General features: G+C 39.6%; 1 protein-coding gene across 1 annotated transcript in view; it reads left to right on the forward strand.

Annotated features, from left to right (window-relative positions):
* The window catches only part of LOC134754459 (E3 ubiquitin-protein ligase MYCBP2), a 283,481-nt gene that overhangs the window by 177,023 nt on the left and 88,012 nt on the right, over nucleotides 1-18,446 (forward strand). Inside the window, exons 42-43 of the mRNA XM_063690792.1 lie at nucleotides 6,454-6,548; nucleotides 7,106-7,205. Coding sequence (XP_063546862.1) covers nucleotides 6,454-6,548; nucleotides 7,106-7,205 — 195 coding nt within the window. The remainder of the gene's footprint in view (nucleotides 1-6,453; nucleotides 6,549-7,105; nucleotides 7,206-18,446) is intronic.

Consider the following 18,446-nt stretch of genomic DNA (forward strand, 5'->3'; position numbering starts at 1 on the left):
CAAAAAAACACTTACAAAAAAAAAGACAAGCAAGTAGTTTCCAAAACAAAACGACAGATGTAGCGTCACGCTACACCATGTAAAGATTCTTTTCTATATTAATTAGGGCCATTAGGGGCTACTTAAAGGGGAACGAAAATTTGATCCCTAATGATTTTCTTTGACCTAGGCCAAAAAGTAATGTAGGGAGTTAATATGAAACGTACATAATTATTGTCCGCTGTTCTTTAAATTTGCTAACTAAGATAATATTACACACAGGCAACGACCACTCTCTGTAAGCATACTTGCGACATAAAAAAAAAAATCTATGGTACTATATTTATAAGCGGTTAAACATGCTAAAAAAAGTAAAAAAAATCTTTGTAGGGCTGTATCTCCGTAACCATGCGTCGTAGCGCAAAAATAATAAAATTTTCGTTCCCCTCTGGGTGACCCTTAATTTATATTTAAAAATAAAAAACCCAAAAAAAAAACAAAAAAAATCTTTATAGTGCTGTATCTCCTAAACCATGCGTCGTAGCGCAAAAATAATAAAATATTCGTTCCCCTCTAGGTGACCCTTTATTTATATTTGAAAACAAAAAGCCCAAAAAAACAAAAAAAAAAATTTATAGGGCTGTATCTCCTAAACCATGCGTCGTAGCGCAAAAATAATAAAATGTTCGTTCCCCTCTAGGTGACCCTTAATTTATATTTGAAAAAAAAAACCCAAAAAACAAAAAAAAATCTTTACAGGGCTGTATCTCCTAAACCATGCCTCGTAGCGCAAAAAATTAAATTTTCGTTCCCCTCTGGATGACCCTTAATTTATTGTTGAAAAAAAAAAACTTAAAAAGCTTTATAAGGCTTTATCTCCTAAACCATACGTCGTAGCGCAAAAATAATAAAATTTTCGTTCCCCTCTATGAAACCCCAAAGTAACATACAAACAACACAATGAAAATCAAAAAAGAAAAAAAAAGAAAAAAATCTTTATACGGCTGTATCTCCCAAAACATGCGTAGTAGCGCAAAAATAATCAAGTTTTCGTTCCCCTCTAGGTGACCCTTAATTTATATTTGAAAAAAAAAAAAAAAAACAAAAAAAAACTTGTAGGACTGTATCTCCTAAACCGTGTGTCGTAGCGCAAAAATAATCAAATTTTTGTTCCTCCTCGATACTCCATGCACTGAATAACCATAAAACAATACACACACACATTACGACATGAAACAATCATCATCATCATCATCATGTTTGTATTATTATTTCATTGCATGTTTGAGAAACGCACTATACATACCTCGGCATGAAAAGCTTACTTCACGGCCTCTGTAGTAATGTACTATTATCTGACAGTAAAAATGGAATGTATGTAGGTACTATTAGGTAGGTATAAAAATAAGTTCACGTACCCACCGTCACATACAGAATACTAAATCAGTCATGCATGAACGCCGTTGCCTTTCATTTCATTGATTTAATACTCTGTAATACTAAAGTGAGTGAGTGAGGAGTGAACGCTATATCAAATAAGAGCGTTAGGTATATCCTTTCAGACTCAGATTATCAAAAAAATGTGAACGTACTAATTTTACATACAGTTGTCAGAACCGAAATTATCAGTTTCTTCTTCATTTAAAAATTATTCACTTTCCGGAACATATTTAAAACTTTGTGAATCCATTTTAAATGCACACCAACAGTCAAAAGTCACACGCCTAAAAAGTATAAAAAATAAACAATTCAGTTAACAAGCAACAGCACTGTCAAGTCAACATCGAGAATTCGGAGAATTGTAGATGGCTGAGATTAACCGTTATTATATCGTTCCTCGAAAACAAAAAACATCGTTCTCTCAACTAACCGGTAAGAAGAGAGAACTAAATTTTAACGTTCGCGTTCCATCAATTAACCGGTTTATTAAAGAACGAAATAAAATAACGGTTTAGGAACGATATTAACCGATATTTGAATACCGGTTCCGAGCCCTGTGAAAACAATAGTAGATCGGCGAGTCTCTGAAAACCGCAACTAGCACATTATACTGGGGTGTCCAAGAAGTAAAGAGACATATTTATTCTCAAAATATGTAATTTAAGGTAAACATTGAAAGTAATGATTTTGGTTGAAATTAGTCACAAAGTTAATTATATTATATTAGACTAGAGACCCGTTGCGGCGTCAACACGCCGCTAGAGTATGGTTCTAAAAGTTAGGTTGCCTGTCCACTGGAGCGGAGCGGTAATCGAGGAAAAAATCCGGCAATAGAATTTCATTAAAATTTCAGAGCGGAGATTTTTCCTCGCTCATCGCTCCGCCACCTCGCTCCGCTCCTGTGGACAGGCAGCCTAAGACTGAACGCTTAATGAAATCAGGAAATGTGACGTCTTCAGATGAATCACTGGCTGTCACTATCTATTTGATGCTGACTATACCCACAGAATATGAAATCTTATACATAATTATCCATACTATATACTATATAACTATATTATTACTAATATTGTCTTCGGTTACCGCGATAGTTACTCATGAAATAAAACTATGAAAACGGATTATATCGCGTATATTGAATTTATAATACATCCCGACGTTTCGAACTCTTTACAGCGTTCGTGGTCAACGGGTGACCACGAACGCTGTAAAGAGTTCGAAACGTCGGGATGTATTATAAATTCAATATACGCGATATAATCCGTTTTCATAGTTTTATTTTATATTATTACTATATATTTTACTATATCCATACTAATATTATAAATGCGAAAGTCTGTCTGTCTGTCTGTCTGTGTGTTCCCTCTTCACGCTTAAACTGCTGAATCGATTTAGATGAAATTTGGTATACAGATAGTTTGAGTCCCGGGGAAGGACATAGGATACTTTTATCCCAGAATTCACCCCTCAAGGGGGTGAAAAGGGGGGGTGGAAATTTGTATGGGGAATCAATAACCGCTGAACCGATTTAGATGAAACTTGGTATGGGGATAGTTTGAGCTGTGGGAAAGGATATAGAATAATTTTTATGCACGAAATATGGTAGAAATGTATAGAGTGGACCAATTTGGGGGTAAAAAAAGGATGGATTAAAAAGCAGATAAGAATTAAGGTACCCAAATTACTAATTCCACGCAGACGAAGTCGCGGGCAAAAGCTAGTTTCTTATAAAATGGCGCGGTCGCGTATCACCTACCAGCATGTTTTGTGATCGTTAGTTTTGATGCAAAAAAGACATAATTATTGTCTATCTTTTCGCATCTTTCTAAACTAAAAATCATGATACGCGACCGCGATATGATACGGTAAATCAAGATTTCGTGGATAGGATGCCTTCTTGTCATTTGGCTCTCATGCCTAAAATTTCATAGGGCTAGAGTATAATTCATATTTAATTCTCTTTTTCCTATTATTCATGAGACTGAAGTTTACAAACATTCCGTGACATTCCGTGTCTGGGCTATACCGCGAAAATCGAAGTTCAAATTGCGGGCATCTTTCTCTTTCACTCTAATTACGCCTTCATTGGAGTAAAAGAGAAAGATCCCCGCAATTTGCGAATTTCGGTTTTCGCGGTAGACCCTCTGACCTAATAATAGACATAGTATATACACGTAGTTATAGACATGAAACCGAGCGACCAGGGGTAAGAGAAAGACATATTCATGAGAAAGATAGTTTCATGTATGGCAGCATAATCCTTTTTAGGGTTCCGTACCCAAAGGGTAATAACGGGACCCTATTACTAAGACTCCGCTGTCCGTCTGTCTGTCACCAGGCTGTATCTCACGAACCGTGATAGCTAGACAGTTGAATTTTCACAGATGATGTATTTATGTTGCCGCTATAACAACAAATACTAAAAAGTACGGAACCCTCGGTGGGCGAGTCCGACTCGCACTTGGCCGGTTTTTTCTCTTTCACTCTTATAAATTTCGGTATTTCGCCATCGCCTCCATTTCATTCGGCATTTTTTCATGGTCGGGTTATGCCATCATAGCAAACCCGACCATGAAAAAATGCCCGGTCGGTGATAAAGATAAAGCATGGCACTATTTTCTCTTTCCTCTTATAGGAATCGCAATAAGACTATCTTTCTCTATCAAAGAGTGTCAGGCCCTTGACCTAATTTAGTTTTTTTTTAATTTACTTTTTTGAAAGTATGTACAACGACTGGACCGCGACCTTGGTACCGTCAAAATATCTCTTTCTCGCTCTCTGCGTACGGCAGCCCACCTTAAGCGCCTAACACATTACCGCACCGCACTGGTCATTGTGCAATGCACCTATAAGTAAGAGCGAGAAAGAGATATTGCTTTCTAACCGTAGCCGCTTTATAGCCGTATTTAACAGAGCTTAAAATCCGTTAGACACTACCACACCTCACCGCGACCTTGGTGCGATGCGGCGCACGTATCGATAATGCGCAAGGTGGTCACCGTACGTACGTTAAGGACGCAGCTATAAGTTAGAGCGAGAAATAAATATTATAGACGTATTTAACAGACTATCGTAAAAGCCGTTAGAGACTACCACAACTCACCGCAGCCTTAATGGTGCGGTGCGGCGCACGTATCGATAGTGTGCAAGGTTGTCACTGTACATACGTTAAGGACGCAGCTATAAGTTAGAGCGAGAAAGAGATATTTTGACCGCACCAATACGGCTTTTCGAGATATTCTCTTTCTCGCTCTCACTTATGGGTGTGGCGTAGCAAGATCGCGGTGCGGTGCGGTAGTCTGTTACGGATTTTACACACGATCGCACATACGCTGCACTGCACCAAGGGCGCGGACCGATGCGGAAAATGGGGTTGGCCGGTCGAAATAATTAACAGAGGGCGCCAGCATAGCTTGCCCTGTCAATCCCTAGAATTGTGTCAAATTTTTGTTTTTTTAATGCCCTGGATGCCAGCCCTTGAAGCCAAATCTTATAGAAAAAGGGGCAAGCTATGATGGCGCCATCTCTGCAAACCTTTGACAGTTGCCAACCCCAATGGCTGACCGTTTACCTTAAAGATCCGACATCATTTAACATCCTCATAAGAACAAACCTCGCCGTACGTGCTTTTTGAAGTAAATATAGATGCTTTTCCCCACCGATTTGTATGGTTTATGGTGGGCTGGTGGGCTACAAATTCTGTCCCTCAAGGGCGCACGCGGTACGCCAATTCTATAGGATCCTACCTTCTATGGGCCAAAGCAACAATAAAATAAACATGTGTCATTTTGATGAGTACGATGTCAAACACAATAATACAATTTTATGGTGTTTTAATATAATTTTTAGTGTGGTGTATGCATGTTACAGTCTCAAAACAAATATTTGAATGGATTGGATACCTTACATACATTGGATATACTTATAGGTTTGAGTTCAATTCAATCTCGTCAGAACAAAGGTCACGTGGTACATTTTTTCAAATTAACTTTTTAGTACTTTTTCGGGAAAAAATCAAAAAACTAAGAGCTTATTGCAAATCTGTAGCATGAGACGAATCTAATGACATATCATTTATCAAAATCGGACCATAACTATAGATCTGATGGGATGAACAAAAATCGGCCTCGCGTAATATATAGGTATATATAGATTGATACCGAATTTGCTCCCACGACAACAAAAAAAATTTTTTTCTTAGATTGTTCGCGGCCAGTCACATTACGGCTGTTCAGGCTTTTGCAGCCGTCTCGTTTGGCCATACAAAGTATTTCGTAAAAACATTGGCTTTTGGTATAACTTTTTGGTCCAAGTCACATTTATGATCTATACGACTGAATGGAAATTAATGAATGGTTGTACGGAAATGTTTCCTCCATGAACATCATTGGGATTTAGCCGGAACATACATAGGTTCAATCGTCAATAAATCGTTGAGTATTTTTTTCAGCTAACTTTTATAAACTTATTGGTTACCTCTTTTGGTCCTTTACATATCTAGAAACAGTTTGTTGTATATATATAGTTTTGACAAACGTTAAAGGAGTCTTATCAAAAATACATTTAACTGGGTTAATATTTCGAGGTACCGTGATTGTCCTATTTCTAACCGGAATCTTATTAAAACTAATCTCACCCGTTTCTTCTTAAAGTCTTATTATATATATATACTAGTTTGTCTAGCTTTTACTTTAAGAAATTGTTTTACTATATCCTTTTTAATATGAGACTCGTAAAATAAAAGCAATTCTGAATAATCCTATTAGCAACTGCTTCATATTCTGATCATTCATTTTGAAAAACTATTATGCAATAAAGAAATTCCCGCTTTAAATGACAGATAACGAAATCGTAGATGCAACGACACCAACACTTTTCTTTTGTTTTAATAATACTGTCGGCCAGTAAGACTTTGAAAGTTGTCTCTTTACTTCTGGGACAGCCTTTACTTTACCGTGTAATTAATCAAATGTTAATTAATATTGTTATTCGCAGTATATGTCATCAAATGTTAATTAATGTTATTATTTGCAGAGTGATAGCAGTACTAGTCATTTTGTATTTGGGCTGGAACCCAGCAAACGCGGGAGAATTTATCGAAACGAATCCATCGCTATCCCAACGCCAAGGTAAGTAAACTATGCTGCTGCATACAGCTAAAAATAAAACTAAGGGTCGGTGGCACCAAACTGTTTGTCATCGTTAAAGAGTTCGCTAAATTGCATTGTATGGAAAGTTAAACCGCCGCGGCGCGCCAGGTGACGTTGATCAGTCTGTCAAGTGCGGATGGTGCAACTGGCACTAAGTGTTGCATACGATGCATACGATCATGATCAGTAAACATTTTTCTATATCCTCCTAAGTCCTGCGGTACCAAATTTTGTACATAATAAAAGTCACCCTTCAGTCCCAGCATTAAGTACATTACTATAGTAATTAACACCGATAGTACATATTTCGGTACAAAATGTTTAGATGCCCCCCGCTTTCAAATTTGAATGCTCGCGCGGAGTATTCTGACAGACAGTAAATAGTCTGTTCAGGACTGACGACAAATATTTATTATGTGCAAAAAAAATGAACAAGAGGCCTCTAGGACTATGACGTGTATAAAAAGCTGGGACTTAGGAGGCTATAATCTGCTATTCATAATGAATATTGAAATAAGTGTAATATTTGTTGGTAGAAGAACGCAACGGCGCAGCAATGGCAACAGCGACGAGTGGTGGTCGCCCGTGAAACAGCGCTCCAGCGACAATATTCGGGACGTGAACCCAATTCAGGAGGTTGGTTGGCATGTGCATACCATAATTTCTGCCTGCACTTCGGTAGTAGAACTACTACTGTTGAAGTACCCTTGTGTTAGCACTCATGCGTTATCCTTGGAGTTGCAAGCTGCTTTATGCTATGGTTTGGCGTTTTTTCCGCCAAGAACTTCCTTTGGTCGCTTTTCGACGGATTCCTCTGGTCAGCTTTATGTTAGCGAATACCTAACAAATACCAATAAGTGGCTAAAATGAACATCAAACATTTTTAAGAAATAAATGTACATTACACTAAAGCCTAACCAGGAATATATGATCACGCGCCATGATGCGGAACTTCACTGGAACTAATTTTTTCATACTATACTGAACTGTCACCCTATACATTTGGGTGACACTGGTCAGGCTTTACAAGCATATAGGAAGCGAAGTTAAGTAAAAGCGTGTAAAACCAAAACCAAATTAAACCTTCTGTGTTAGGTTTATAATGAGTTTTAAACATCCAAGGAGGCTTTTATACCTACACTTATCAATTACTCGGCGAGTCTCTGAAAACCACACATTATACTTTAACGTGGTTTGTTTTCTCTTCAAATGTTATTTGTTAATAAGGTATTCTCCTACTAGTCAAAACCTAATATTCAGAACTGTCAAAACGATTTGCTAATATGAAATTTGTAAAACAAAGTTTGTTTGTTTCCACAAAACTTGTGCTTCATCCCCAAGATCTCTAAGTAACCTTAAAATCCATAGTCCTGATTGTTTTACGCCTCTATCTATCACTCCAGCCCAACAATACAATTGTGACACCATGACCAGAGTACCTACCACTTCCATAAACTACCTCAAACATCAAATTGATGTTAAAGCTCACCTTCAGGGAACATATGATTGCTGTTTTAGGAAGAGTGAGAAAACTGATTTACACAATGAAAATTACACACACACACACACACACACACACAAGCATACTTATATTTTATTATATCCTAATATTCTACAACAACTTGTGTTGCGGCTCCTACCAATGGAGGGGAAGTGGGGAACATACACCGCTAAACCAGTTGGCCCATCTACCGCTCCCCCCGCCGCATATAGACGCCGTGCGAGCCACTTGGCTCTGAGATACACGCTCGTGTGCGCGTCATACACGCAATATATTTGTCTCATACATACAATTATCTTTAAGTACCTTTGTGGAACCAGAATTAGAAGCTTTTTTTAAGTATCTGCGAATTTTATTTAATACTCAAGACTCCAAGCTTGAACATGGTGACCCCGACGTGATTAATACGCAACGATAGCTTCTGCCCGAGTCGAACGGAATTGCTACGTGTGAAGAGAACAAAGGTCACGACAGCTACAACGTGGCAGAAATTGGTTATCCCGGCGTCAACGCAGTGTTCTGGATTTACGACGCCTATTGGATTGTACCAGCTGTAGCTATCTACGACGCCAGTTGAACTGTACAAGGATATATTTGGAGATTTACGACGCCATTTTGGAAGCTGCAGACACCCTTACTTCAAGCCCGCCGGTCACAACTACGCCGCAGCCAAGGTTTAGCAAGGGAAGTGCACCATTCCTTCATATTTCCTATTTTTCTGCTCGTACTTTCCTCCTCGTACTTGACTATTTAGCTTTGCCCTTCTTCACCCTTTGTCGTGCTTAAATTAATTGTATGCCATTTTATTGCACTAGTGACGTAAACATTTTTAGCACGTATCCTCATTTATTAGCTAGTGCCAGTGAAATAATCTGGTCGCTGCTTTAAAGCCAAATCAAAAACCTATAGCCTTTTACGGCAATTTAAGCATTTAAAACTATTTAAGAACAGAAACGCTTATTTGAGTGACATTCTTATTAGTTAATTTCATCAACTTAATTTTAAACATTCCACTATTTTATAAAGCATACATACCTACTTTGTGCTAAATAGATTACTGTCTAGCGATTTTACTAATTACGCGCAGTTAAAAATCTTAACGCAAAAAAATCCATTGCATTCCATAGTAACACAAGTGTTCGTGTTACAGATAAGAGCCGGTCGCATCGCTCCCGGCAACAGCTGATACCTACTCAGCTGCAGCTGCGGTGCCCCTTTTTCTGCTGACTCCTGCATTCCAAATGCACTGTTGCCGACCGAGTCAACCACTGTGACTGTGAACATAGGCCGAAAAATTTACGTATTTATTCCAATATTTTTTATTTTCGATTCTCATTTCCTCATTCGCTGTTTTTAATTGAAATCAGATCTTTATCGTAAAATGGCTACGTTGATCCCCACTAGAACGTCCATTAAGGGACGTATTACTAAATTTAAAAATTACATTGCCGAATTGAATGATCAGGAAAATATTTCCTCAAAAGATGTAGACGAACTTTCGTTGAAGTTGGATCGTTTTCGCAATATGTTCACACAATTCGATCAGGTGCAGACTCAAATAGAAATTGCGACTACATCAGAAATGCAGACCGAGATTGACATAAGAGAAGAGATGGAAAATGATTTTATTTCTCTTATTGCCACGGCTCAGAAGATTATTGATAAAATGGCCGAGAGATCTGATTTCGCCAGCGTAAAGTCTGAAGTTCGAAGTAACTGTGGTCATGACAATACATGCAACGGTTTAAATTTTCGTTTACCTGTGATAAAAATCGCTAGTTTCGATGGTTCGTATTTTAAGTGGCTTGAATTCAGAGACACATTTGATTCACTCATTCACAGTTCCGACAACATCAGGCCGATTCACAAATTTCACTATTTGAACTCTTATTTGGACGGTGAAGCGGCTCAGGTGATTAGTAACTTAGAAGTGTCGGACGGTAATTACGCTGAGGCCTGGCGTCTCCTCTGCGAGAGATATGACAACAAAAAACAGCTGATTAGCAACCATTTGAACTCATTGTTTAACTTACAACCGATTGGTCGCGAATCGGCAAAGTCCCTGCGTTATTTAGTGGATCATGTGTCCAAAAACCTACGGGCTTTAAATACGTTGGGCCAGCCCACGGATAAGTGGGACACGCTTCTTATACATATGGTCGCAAGTAAACTTGATAGTAATACTAGCTTAAAATGGGAGGAATTTAAAAGTAATTCATTTTCAAATGACGATATGCCGTCATTGGCCGATTTTAATCGCTTTTTAAAGGGACGTGCTGACGTTTTGGAATCGGTTCAGCGTAATAAATTTGATAAGCCTATCACTAATAATAATAATAAACGCGAACCTATTGCCTCGCCTCATAATAAACGCGAGAAGTCTAGCACCAAATGTTTTGCGGTTTCAGCCACTCCTGCTACTTCGGCCTCGGCCTCTTCGCCTGCCTGTGTGTTTTGCAGCGGCGAGCACCGGATTTACGATTGCTCGTCATTCCTGTCCCTGCCAGTTGAAGACCGGATCTCCGGAGCGTCAAGGTTACGCCTTTGTCTCAACTGTTTGCGGAAGGGCCACACTTCTCATCGCTGCCGAGTAGCTCCGTGTCACACTTGTAAGAAGCGCCATAATACTTTGTTGCATAGGGAAACTCCTCAGGTTGCCGCTGCGCCCGTAGATGCGCCTCCGCCGCGTTCGGAGCCCGAGCTCGGACTGTCGTCCAATATGACCGTGTCATGCTCAAATCAAATACTCTTACCTACCGCGTATATTGACATATATAGCCCGGCTACTAATGATTATGTAACGGCGCGCGCGTTTTTAGATTGCGGTAGCATGACTTCTATCGTAACAAGCAGTTATAAACAAAAATTGCAACTCGCACCGCTGCCCAGTAATTCAAAACTTTTCGGATTATCTGACGTTCCTATATCCAGTAATCCTGAGCGCTGCTTTGTGCAAATTCGGTCTAAACATGATAAAAATAATAAATTCGATATCTCATGTTTAGCGCTGCCTGTAATTAACAGCAATTTGCCACTACAGCCTATCGATGTGTCGAACGTTAAGTGGCCACGTAATAAAAAACTCGCCGATCCTCATTTTAATCAGCCCGGACCTGTAGATATTTTACTTGGCGGTGACGTCTTTTGGACTTTGGTTGGAGGCGAGCAAATTGATTTAGGGCACGATACGCTTGTTTTGCGCAAATCAAAACTAGGTTGGTTAGTGGTCAGTAAATACAATGCATTTTCAATGTATGACGATAAGTCGTTTAATTCTTTTTTACAATGTAATCACTTGTACACAAGTGATAAGCTGGACGACTCTCTTACTAAATTCTGGCAGCTAGAGCAAGTGCCCCAGCCTAGTCAACCGTTTACCGATTTAGAGGCGGAATGTGAGCATCATTTTGTCACTCACACTTATCGTGACGATAACGGTAGGTTTCACGTGCGTTTGCCATTAGTTACGGAACCCGATTGTTTAGGTAACTCGTATCGCTTTGCTAAAAAACGGTTCTTTGCATTAGAGAAACGATTTAAACGCAACCCTGATTTGAAAACGGCTTACGAGCAATTTATAAATGAATATGCCGAATTAGGCCACCTCTCTGTGTCCGATTCTGACATTCCGGACCCTTCTTTCTTTGTGCCACATCATTCTGTGCAAAAGCCCTCCAGCGAATCTACGAAATTAAGGGTCGTGTTCCATGGAAGTGCCCCCACCACGTCTGGCTATTCTATAAACGACCTGCAAATGGTTGGGCCGACGATTCAAGATTCGTTATTTAATATTCTCCTGAGGTTTCGTACTTACAAATATGTTTTGACTGGGGATGTCGCTAAGATGTATCGGCAGGTCCTAGTTCAGGAGTGTGACCGCGATTTACAATTAATCCTTTGGCGCTCCAATGAGAACGAACCTTTAAAAACTTTAAGACTTAACACGGTCACTTACGGATTTTCAAGTGCTAGTTTTTTGAGCACACGCTGTTTGTGGCAGTTGGGCGAGGAATGTGCAGATGAAAAAATTAAGACTATCATTCAAAACGATTTTTTAGTGGATGATTTATTAACAGGGTCAGACACAGAGGAGGAATTACGTTTCATTAAAGATTCGGTTGAGCGTGCGCTAGCAGCTGGTTGTTTTCCCCTGCGCAAATATCGCTCAAATTTATCGTCAATTTTGCATGACTCACAAAACGCTAGTGAAGATAAAGGTAGCTTGATCATTAGCTCGTCGTCGCATACGCTAGGAGTGGGCTGGGACTCTGAGGCAGATATCATTCATTTTCCCACACAATATTCTGCCAAGGACGGCCACCCTACGAAACGTTCAATTCTATCGGACTCGTGTAAAATATTTGATCCTTTAGGCCTCCTGTGTTTGCTGACGATTATACCTAAAGTTTTAATTCAAAAATTATGGATCGAAAAAATTGACTGGGATGCTCCCGTGCCGAGTTATATAAACGAGTCTTGGCAGGACTTTGTTAACGGGTTAACGTCTTTAACTTCGCTCCAAATACCTCGTCATGTTCTTTGCGACTCGCCGACGCATATCGAGATGCATGTATTTTGTGACGCAAGCTCAGTTGCATACGCGGCCTGTATTTATTTAAAGTCCACGAACGAGAAGGGCGATATTGTAGTCAGGTTGCTGTGCGCAAAGGCCAAGGTCACTCCGGTCCAGGCTACGACTACTCCTCGTTTGGAATTATGTGCTTGCCTTCTAGGCGCGCAGCTCGCGTCAGCTGTTTCTAGGACGTTGCGTTGCCAGATTGCGCAGAAATTTTATTGGACTGACTCGTCAATTGTAATCGCATGGCTTAAAACGAATCAAACAAAATTACAAACGTTTGTTGCCAATCGCGTGTCTCACATTTTAGAACTCACCGATGGCAGTGAGTTTCGTCACGTTCCAACCGCTTTAAATCCGGCTGACTACCCATCTAGAGGGGTCGAAGCGCGTCGCTTGCCTGATTTGCACATGTGGTGGACCGGGCCATCTTTTTTGTACGAGCCACAGAATAACTGGCCTCAGTTTTCCTCAAACTCGGAGCTCGATTTGCCCGAGCTAAAGGTTAACGTCGCGATTACTAACGATTCGCAAAAAACTGATGTTATCGATTTCGATCGATATTCGAAACTTAAACATTTACAACGTGCGGTAGCTTATATGCTTAGGTTTGCGCATAATTGCCGTTGTTCATCCAACAAAACTGCGGGTGTGCTACAACCTGAGGAGCTCGAGGTCTCTTTTAAAAAATTGGTCGCTTTGTCCCAGCAGGCTAGTTTCGCCCTTGAATTGAAATTGTTGCGTGACAGGCAACCTCTAGGCCCTAAAAACCCTATTTTATCGTTGAATCCATTTTACGATGAAGACGACAAGCTTCTCAGAGTTGGTGGACGTTTGTCCTCCTCATTTTATCCATTTGACAAACGCCACCCAATGCTTTTACATGCCAAGCATAGATTGACTAGACTGCTGTTTCAACAGGAACATATCCGTCTCCTGCACGCTCCTCCTCAGCTGCTTCTGGCTGCCATTCGCGAGTCGATATGGGCCGTATCGGGGCGCACACTTGCGCGTACCGTATCGCAACAGTGCGTTACCTGTCGCCGCGCAGCTGGCAACACTTCTGCTCCTTTGATGGGCGCTCTGCCCTCTCAGCGAGTAACGCCTGATTTTCCTTTCATTAGTGTCGGCGTAGACTTCGCTGGGCCTTTTATGATTACTGACAGGCATGGCAGAGGCTGCAAAATAACCAAATGCTATTTAGCAATATTTGTTTGTCTCCGATACAAGTTTGCATCTGGAGGCAGTAAGCACGCTGTCGACAGATTCATTTATTCTTACGCTGCGACGCTTTATCTCTCGCAGAGGGCGACCTCGCGAGATCTTTTGCGACAATGGACGCAATTTTGTAGGAGCGGCCAAGGAAATTAGCGATTATCTTACTTCAAACTCAGACACGGTTTGCAATTTTGCAGCAAATGAGGGAATACAATTTAAATTCCAGCCGGCATATGCTCCTCACTTTGGTGGTTTGTGGGAAGCAGGAGTCAAATCGGCCAAATTTCACCTCAATCGTATATTAGGTAACGCTCATTTAACATATGAAGAATTGGCAAGTCTCTTTAGTTATGTGGAATCTATCCTTAACAGTCGTCCTTTATGTCCTTTATCGTCCTCACCAAACGATTTCCAACCCTTAACCCCAGGTCACTTCATCATCGGCCGCGCGCTCACTTCGTTGCCGTCGCCCCACCTCGCGGATATAAACCCAAACCGTTTAGATAGGTTTCAGAGGCTCGAGGCATTAAGACAGCACTTCTGGCGACGCTGGCAAATGGAATATGTCTGCGAGCTCCAGCAACGGACTAAATGGCGTGTTCCAAGACGAGCTCTTCAACTGGGTGACCTGGTCCTAATCAAGGAAGAGAATACTCCCCCAATGCACTGGCGGCTCGGACGAATCGCCAAATTGTTTCCTGGCGCTGACGGGATTTCGCGAGTAGCCGAAGTTGCTACTGGAACGGGCACCTACAAACGAGGTGTGAAATACCTCTGCCCTCTGCTGGACGAGACCCATGAAGCCTTGAAGGCTGACGCCTCCAAGGGCCCCCAGGATGTTGCGGCTCCTACCAATGGAGGGGAAGTGGGGAACATACACCGCTAAACCAGTTGGCCCATCTACCGCTCCCCCCGCCGCATATAGACGCCGTGCGAGCCACTTGGCTCTGAGATACACGCTCGTGTGCGCGTCATACACGCAATATATTTGTCTCATACATACAATTATCTTTAAGTACCTTTGTGGAACCAGAATTAGAAGCTTTTTTTAAGTATCTGCGAATTTTATTTAATACTCAAGACTCCAAGCTTGAACAACTTGCTTTAGTTTATCTTGTCTTTATTTCTCTTCTTTCACTGTATTCAAGTCTAACATTATTATTTAGTCTTAGTATTTAGACTTATTGCAATAACTAATGTACCTACTATTTGTTAAGCTCTCTAATATTACTTTCTGTAATAATATTTCATTCAACCTTGTTAATCGTTTTTAGCTATTTAAGAATGTGCAACGTTTTCAACCAAAAGGTACCACATTGTCGCTTGTCCATAAGGTTGATTTCTAATTGAAGCTATATGGAAATAGCGCCTTATTTACAAGCGACAATAAGTACCATTTTGGTTGAAAATGGCACATTTAGAATTACTTGATATTTAAAATTTTCAATCTCTCCTTCACGGGACAGGCATTGCCTAGTGTGAAGGTCAGCAAAATCTGTATCCAAGTGAATATTTACCGGAAATAAACGATTTTTATTTTATTTTTATTTTTATATGAAACATTACACAATGACGTCACGGTCAACTCACCTACTTTTTTAGGGTTCCGTACTCAAAGGGTAAAAACGGGACCCTATTACTAAGACTCCGCTGTCCGTCTGTCTGTCACCAGGCTGTATCTCATGAACCGTGACAGCTAGACAGTTGACATTTTCACATATGATGTATTTCTGATGCCGCTATAACAACGAATACTAAAAACAGAAAAAATAAATATTTAAGTGGGTCTCCCGTACTACTAAATGTCTTGTTGTAGTAGTTGATGAAAAGCTAGACTTCAGGGAACACTTACTTACTACAGCTAATCGCGTGCGTAAATTAATATAAATATGTGTTTAAAAATCTCCGAAACAGCCTCCAAGACATTGCTAAGAATAGTGTACATCAGTATTTGCCAATCAGTATTAGCATATTGCATAACTGCATGGCGCGGAGCATGTAAAACCCTGGTGCTGGTGCTGTTGGAGAGGGCACAACGTGCTGTTCTCATGGTTATTCTTCGGAAACCCATTCGATACCCAGCCCAGCTTGTATACAGTGACATGAATGTCCTCACCGTTCGTGGATTGTTTGTTCTGCGCGTGATGTCTAATGTACACGGAGCGGTTATAAAATCTCCCAATTACAACTCCATGTTGCAAAAGCGCACCTTCAAAGTACCCATACCTTCGACTTCGTCAGTTTTTGCTCACCGTCTACCTAACTTTCTGCATCCATTTGTTTATAATAAAGTTAATTCTAAAATTTCCATTAAAACATTGTTCGTTAGAGAAGCCCAGAAAATAGTATCAGCCTGGCTCAGCTCCCTTTCGTATGAGGATATAGAGGATCTCATTAAAGTAGTCAAGTAAAATTTTTTCACTCTCAACAACACACACACACACACACTAAAACAGTACCTATACACCCAATATTGCACCATGCATCACCTGTAAACCTAAGTTTAGTTGTGTATGTAATTTTAGTTTCACCTTGTCTTAATTTTAGCTTTGTAACTACGTTTATTGTGATTACCTACTCATTAGTAACTTCTTTAAATTTAAGTATAGTGTCTTATTGGCATTTCGCACAAATCATGTCAGTGATATTTCGTGTCTGGATTGGTTACCTACGTGACAGGCTACGCTACGCCTAGTGTAGGAAGCGGTACAATCTTCATTGTTAATGCATAAATGTACATAATTGTCCCTTAGTTTTAAGACCAGTTAATTTTTGTTTCTGCCTAAATCTTTGTGTACAATAAATGATTTTTACTTTTACTTTACTTTTACAACAAACGTGATTTTTTGCCGTTTTTTGTGTAAGGGTACGGAACCCTTCGTGCGCGAGTCCGACTCACACTTGGCCGGTTTTTATACTCCAATCCGATTGATTAAATAGAAATTGTATTTAAAAATAACTGCTATCTATGTTTTTCTAATAATTATCTGGTGCTTTATTTCATGCATGGTGTAAAATAATTTATTATAAATACATTGTAAACAAAGCAATAGCGGCATATCAAAAAAAAATAAAAAAAATACAGTGTAATACCCTATTTTAATGTTGTGTGAAAACGTTAAATGTTATTGGTTTGGTAGGCAGGTATAACAGCAAGTTAGGAGATTGTTGTAATTTTCGATATCTGTCATGGCGCAAAGCGTACGATAGGTGGTCTCTAATATTTAGGAATGACACTTATGTTTCGTGCAACATTATCTGTGGTCTATTCGATTGATTGGCGTGCCGGCCGGCCATGTGGCGGTGGCGGACTATGTGAGTCAGCGATAGCGCCGTAAATAGCTCTCCAATGATTCACCATGAATGCACGTAAAATAGAGTTCTTCGTTTGTTGTCATATCAAGTTCTTTACTAACTTACAATTCATTTTGTATAACAACTAGGTAATCAGTATAATAAACTGTATTACTGAATGGTCATTCCTCGGATTATGAAATACTTGCAAGATAAAACAGCTTAATAATATTGAGAGATAAATTATGTAATTGGCGGAAATGACGACGAAGAGTATGTATGCAGAACTGTTTGAAATTTAAATATGTATTTAAAATAGACATTCAAGTATTCAAAATTACAGGGAGCTAAATTTTTGCCATTTACAAATCACTCGTGCGTTTGTCTGTATGTCCGTCTATCACAGCCTATTTTCTCCGAAACTACTGGACCAATTTAGTACGCATATGTAAGTTTGTGACCCAAAGACGGACATGTAACGTAAACAAATGAATTTTAAACATGGGGGCCACTTTGGAGGAGTAAATGAGAAAATTAAAAAATAAAGTTTTTAAACTATATCTTGTTACATATCAAATTAAAGAGCTCATTGTGAGAATCTCAATATTTTTTTTTGTATTTTTAAAAATAAATAGTTCAAAAGCTAATTAAGACAATAGCCAAAAAATGACCATCCCCCCACTCTCCTTTATCTCCGAAACTATTGGGCCTAAAACAAGTTTGGGAACAAATCAAATTATTTTATTAAACATTTTGATTTGTGTTTTTTAAGTAGTCACACTACTATATATAAATTAGAAACTGTAATAGATGTCATATATTAAAGAAAAAGTGACGAAGCCCTCCAGTGGTGAAGGCCGGGTTCGAAACGGGGTCTTTAGCTAGCTTTAGCTTTTTTATTGGGCCTAAAATTTGGAAAAAAAATACAATAGTACATTTCGATGCTAGTGCGGAAAGTATGTTATTACTTCACGAGTACCGAGATATCTTGCTACGAGCCTTAGGCGAGTGGCAAGACTCGGGACGAGTGAAGAATGACATTTCCGCACGTGTATCGAACGTTTTTTAATACAGTTGCGAAAAAATAAGAAAAACAACAAGTAAGGAATAAAAACAATATCGAATGTTGCCTTTGGAAACTTAGCTTGCAGTAAGAAAAAACGCCTCTTCTTTGACAGTCGAGGCGTTTTGGCAGCTATTCCTACCTCTAGCTTCCATAGCTATTCCGTTCCATTCAGACAATTTATTAAGAACGGTTTTTCAATCTTCAGTATAAAAAAATAAACGT

This window comes from Cydia strobilella, chromosome Z (genome assembly GCF_947568885.1).
Source record: "Cydia strobilella chromosome Z, ilCydStro3.1, whole genome shotgun sequence".
NCBI classification, from domain to species: domain Eukaryota; kingdom Metazoa; phylum Arthropoda; class Insecta; order Lepidoptera; family Tortricidae; genus Cydia; species Cydia strobilella.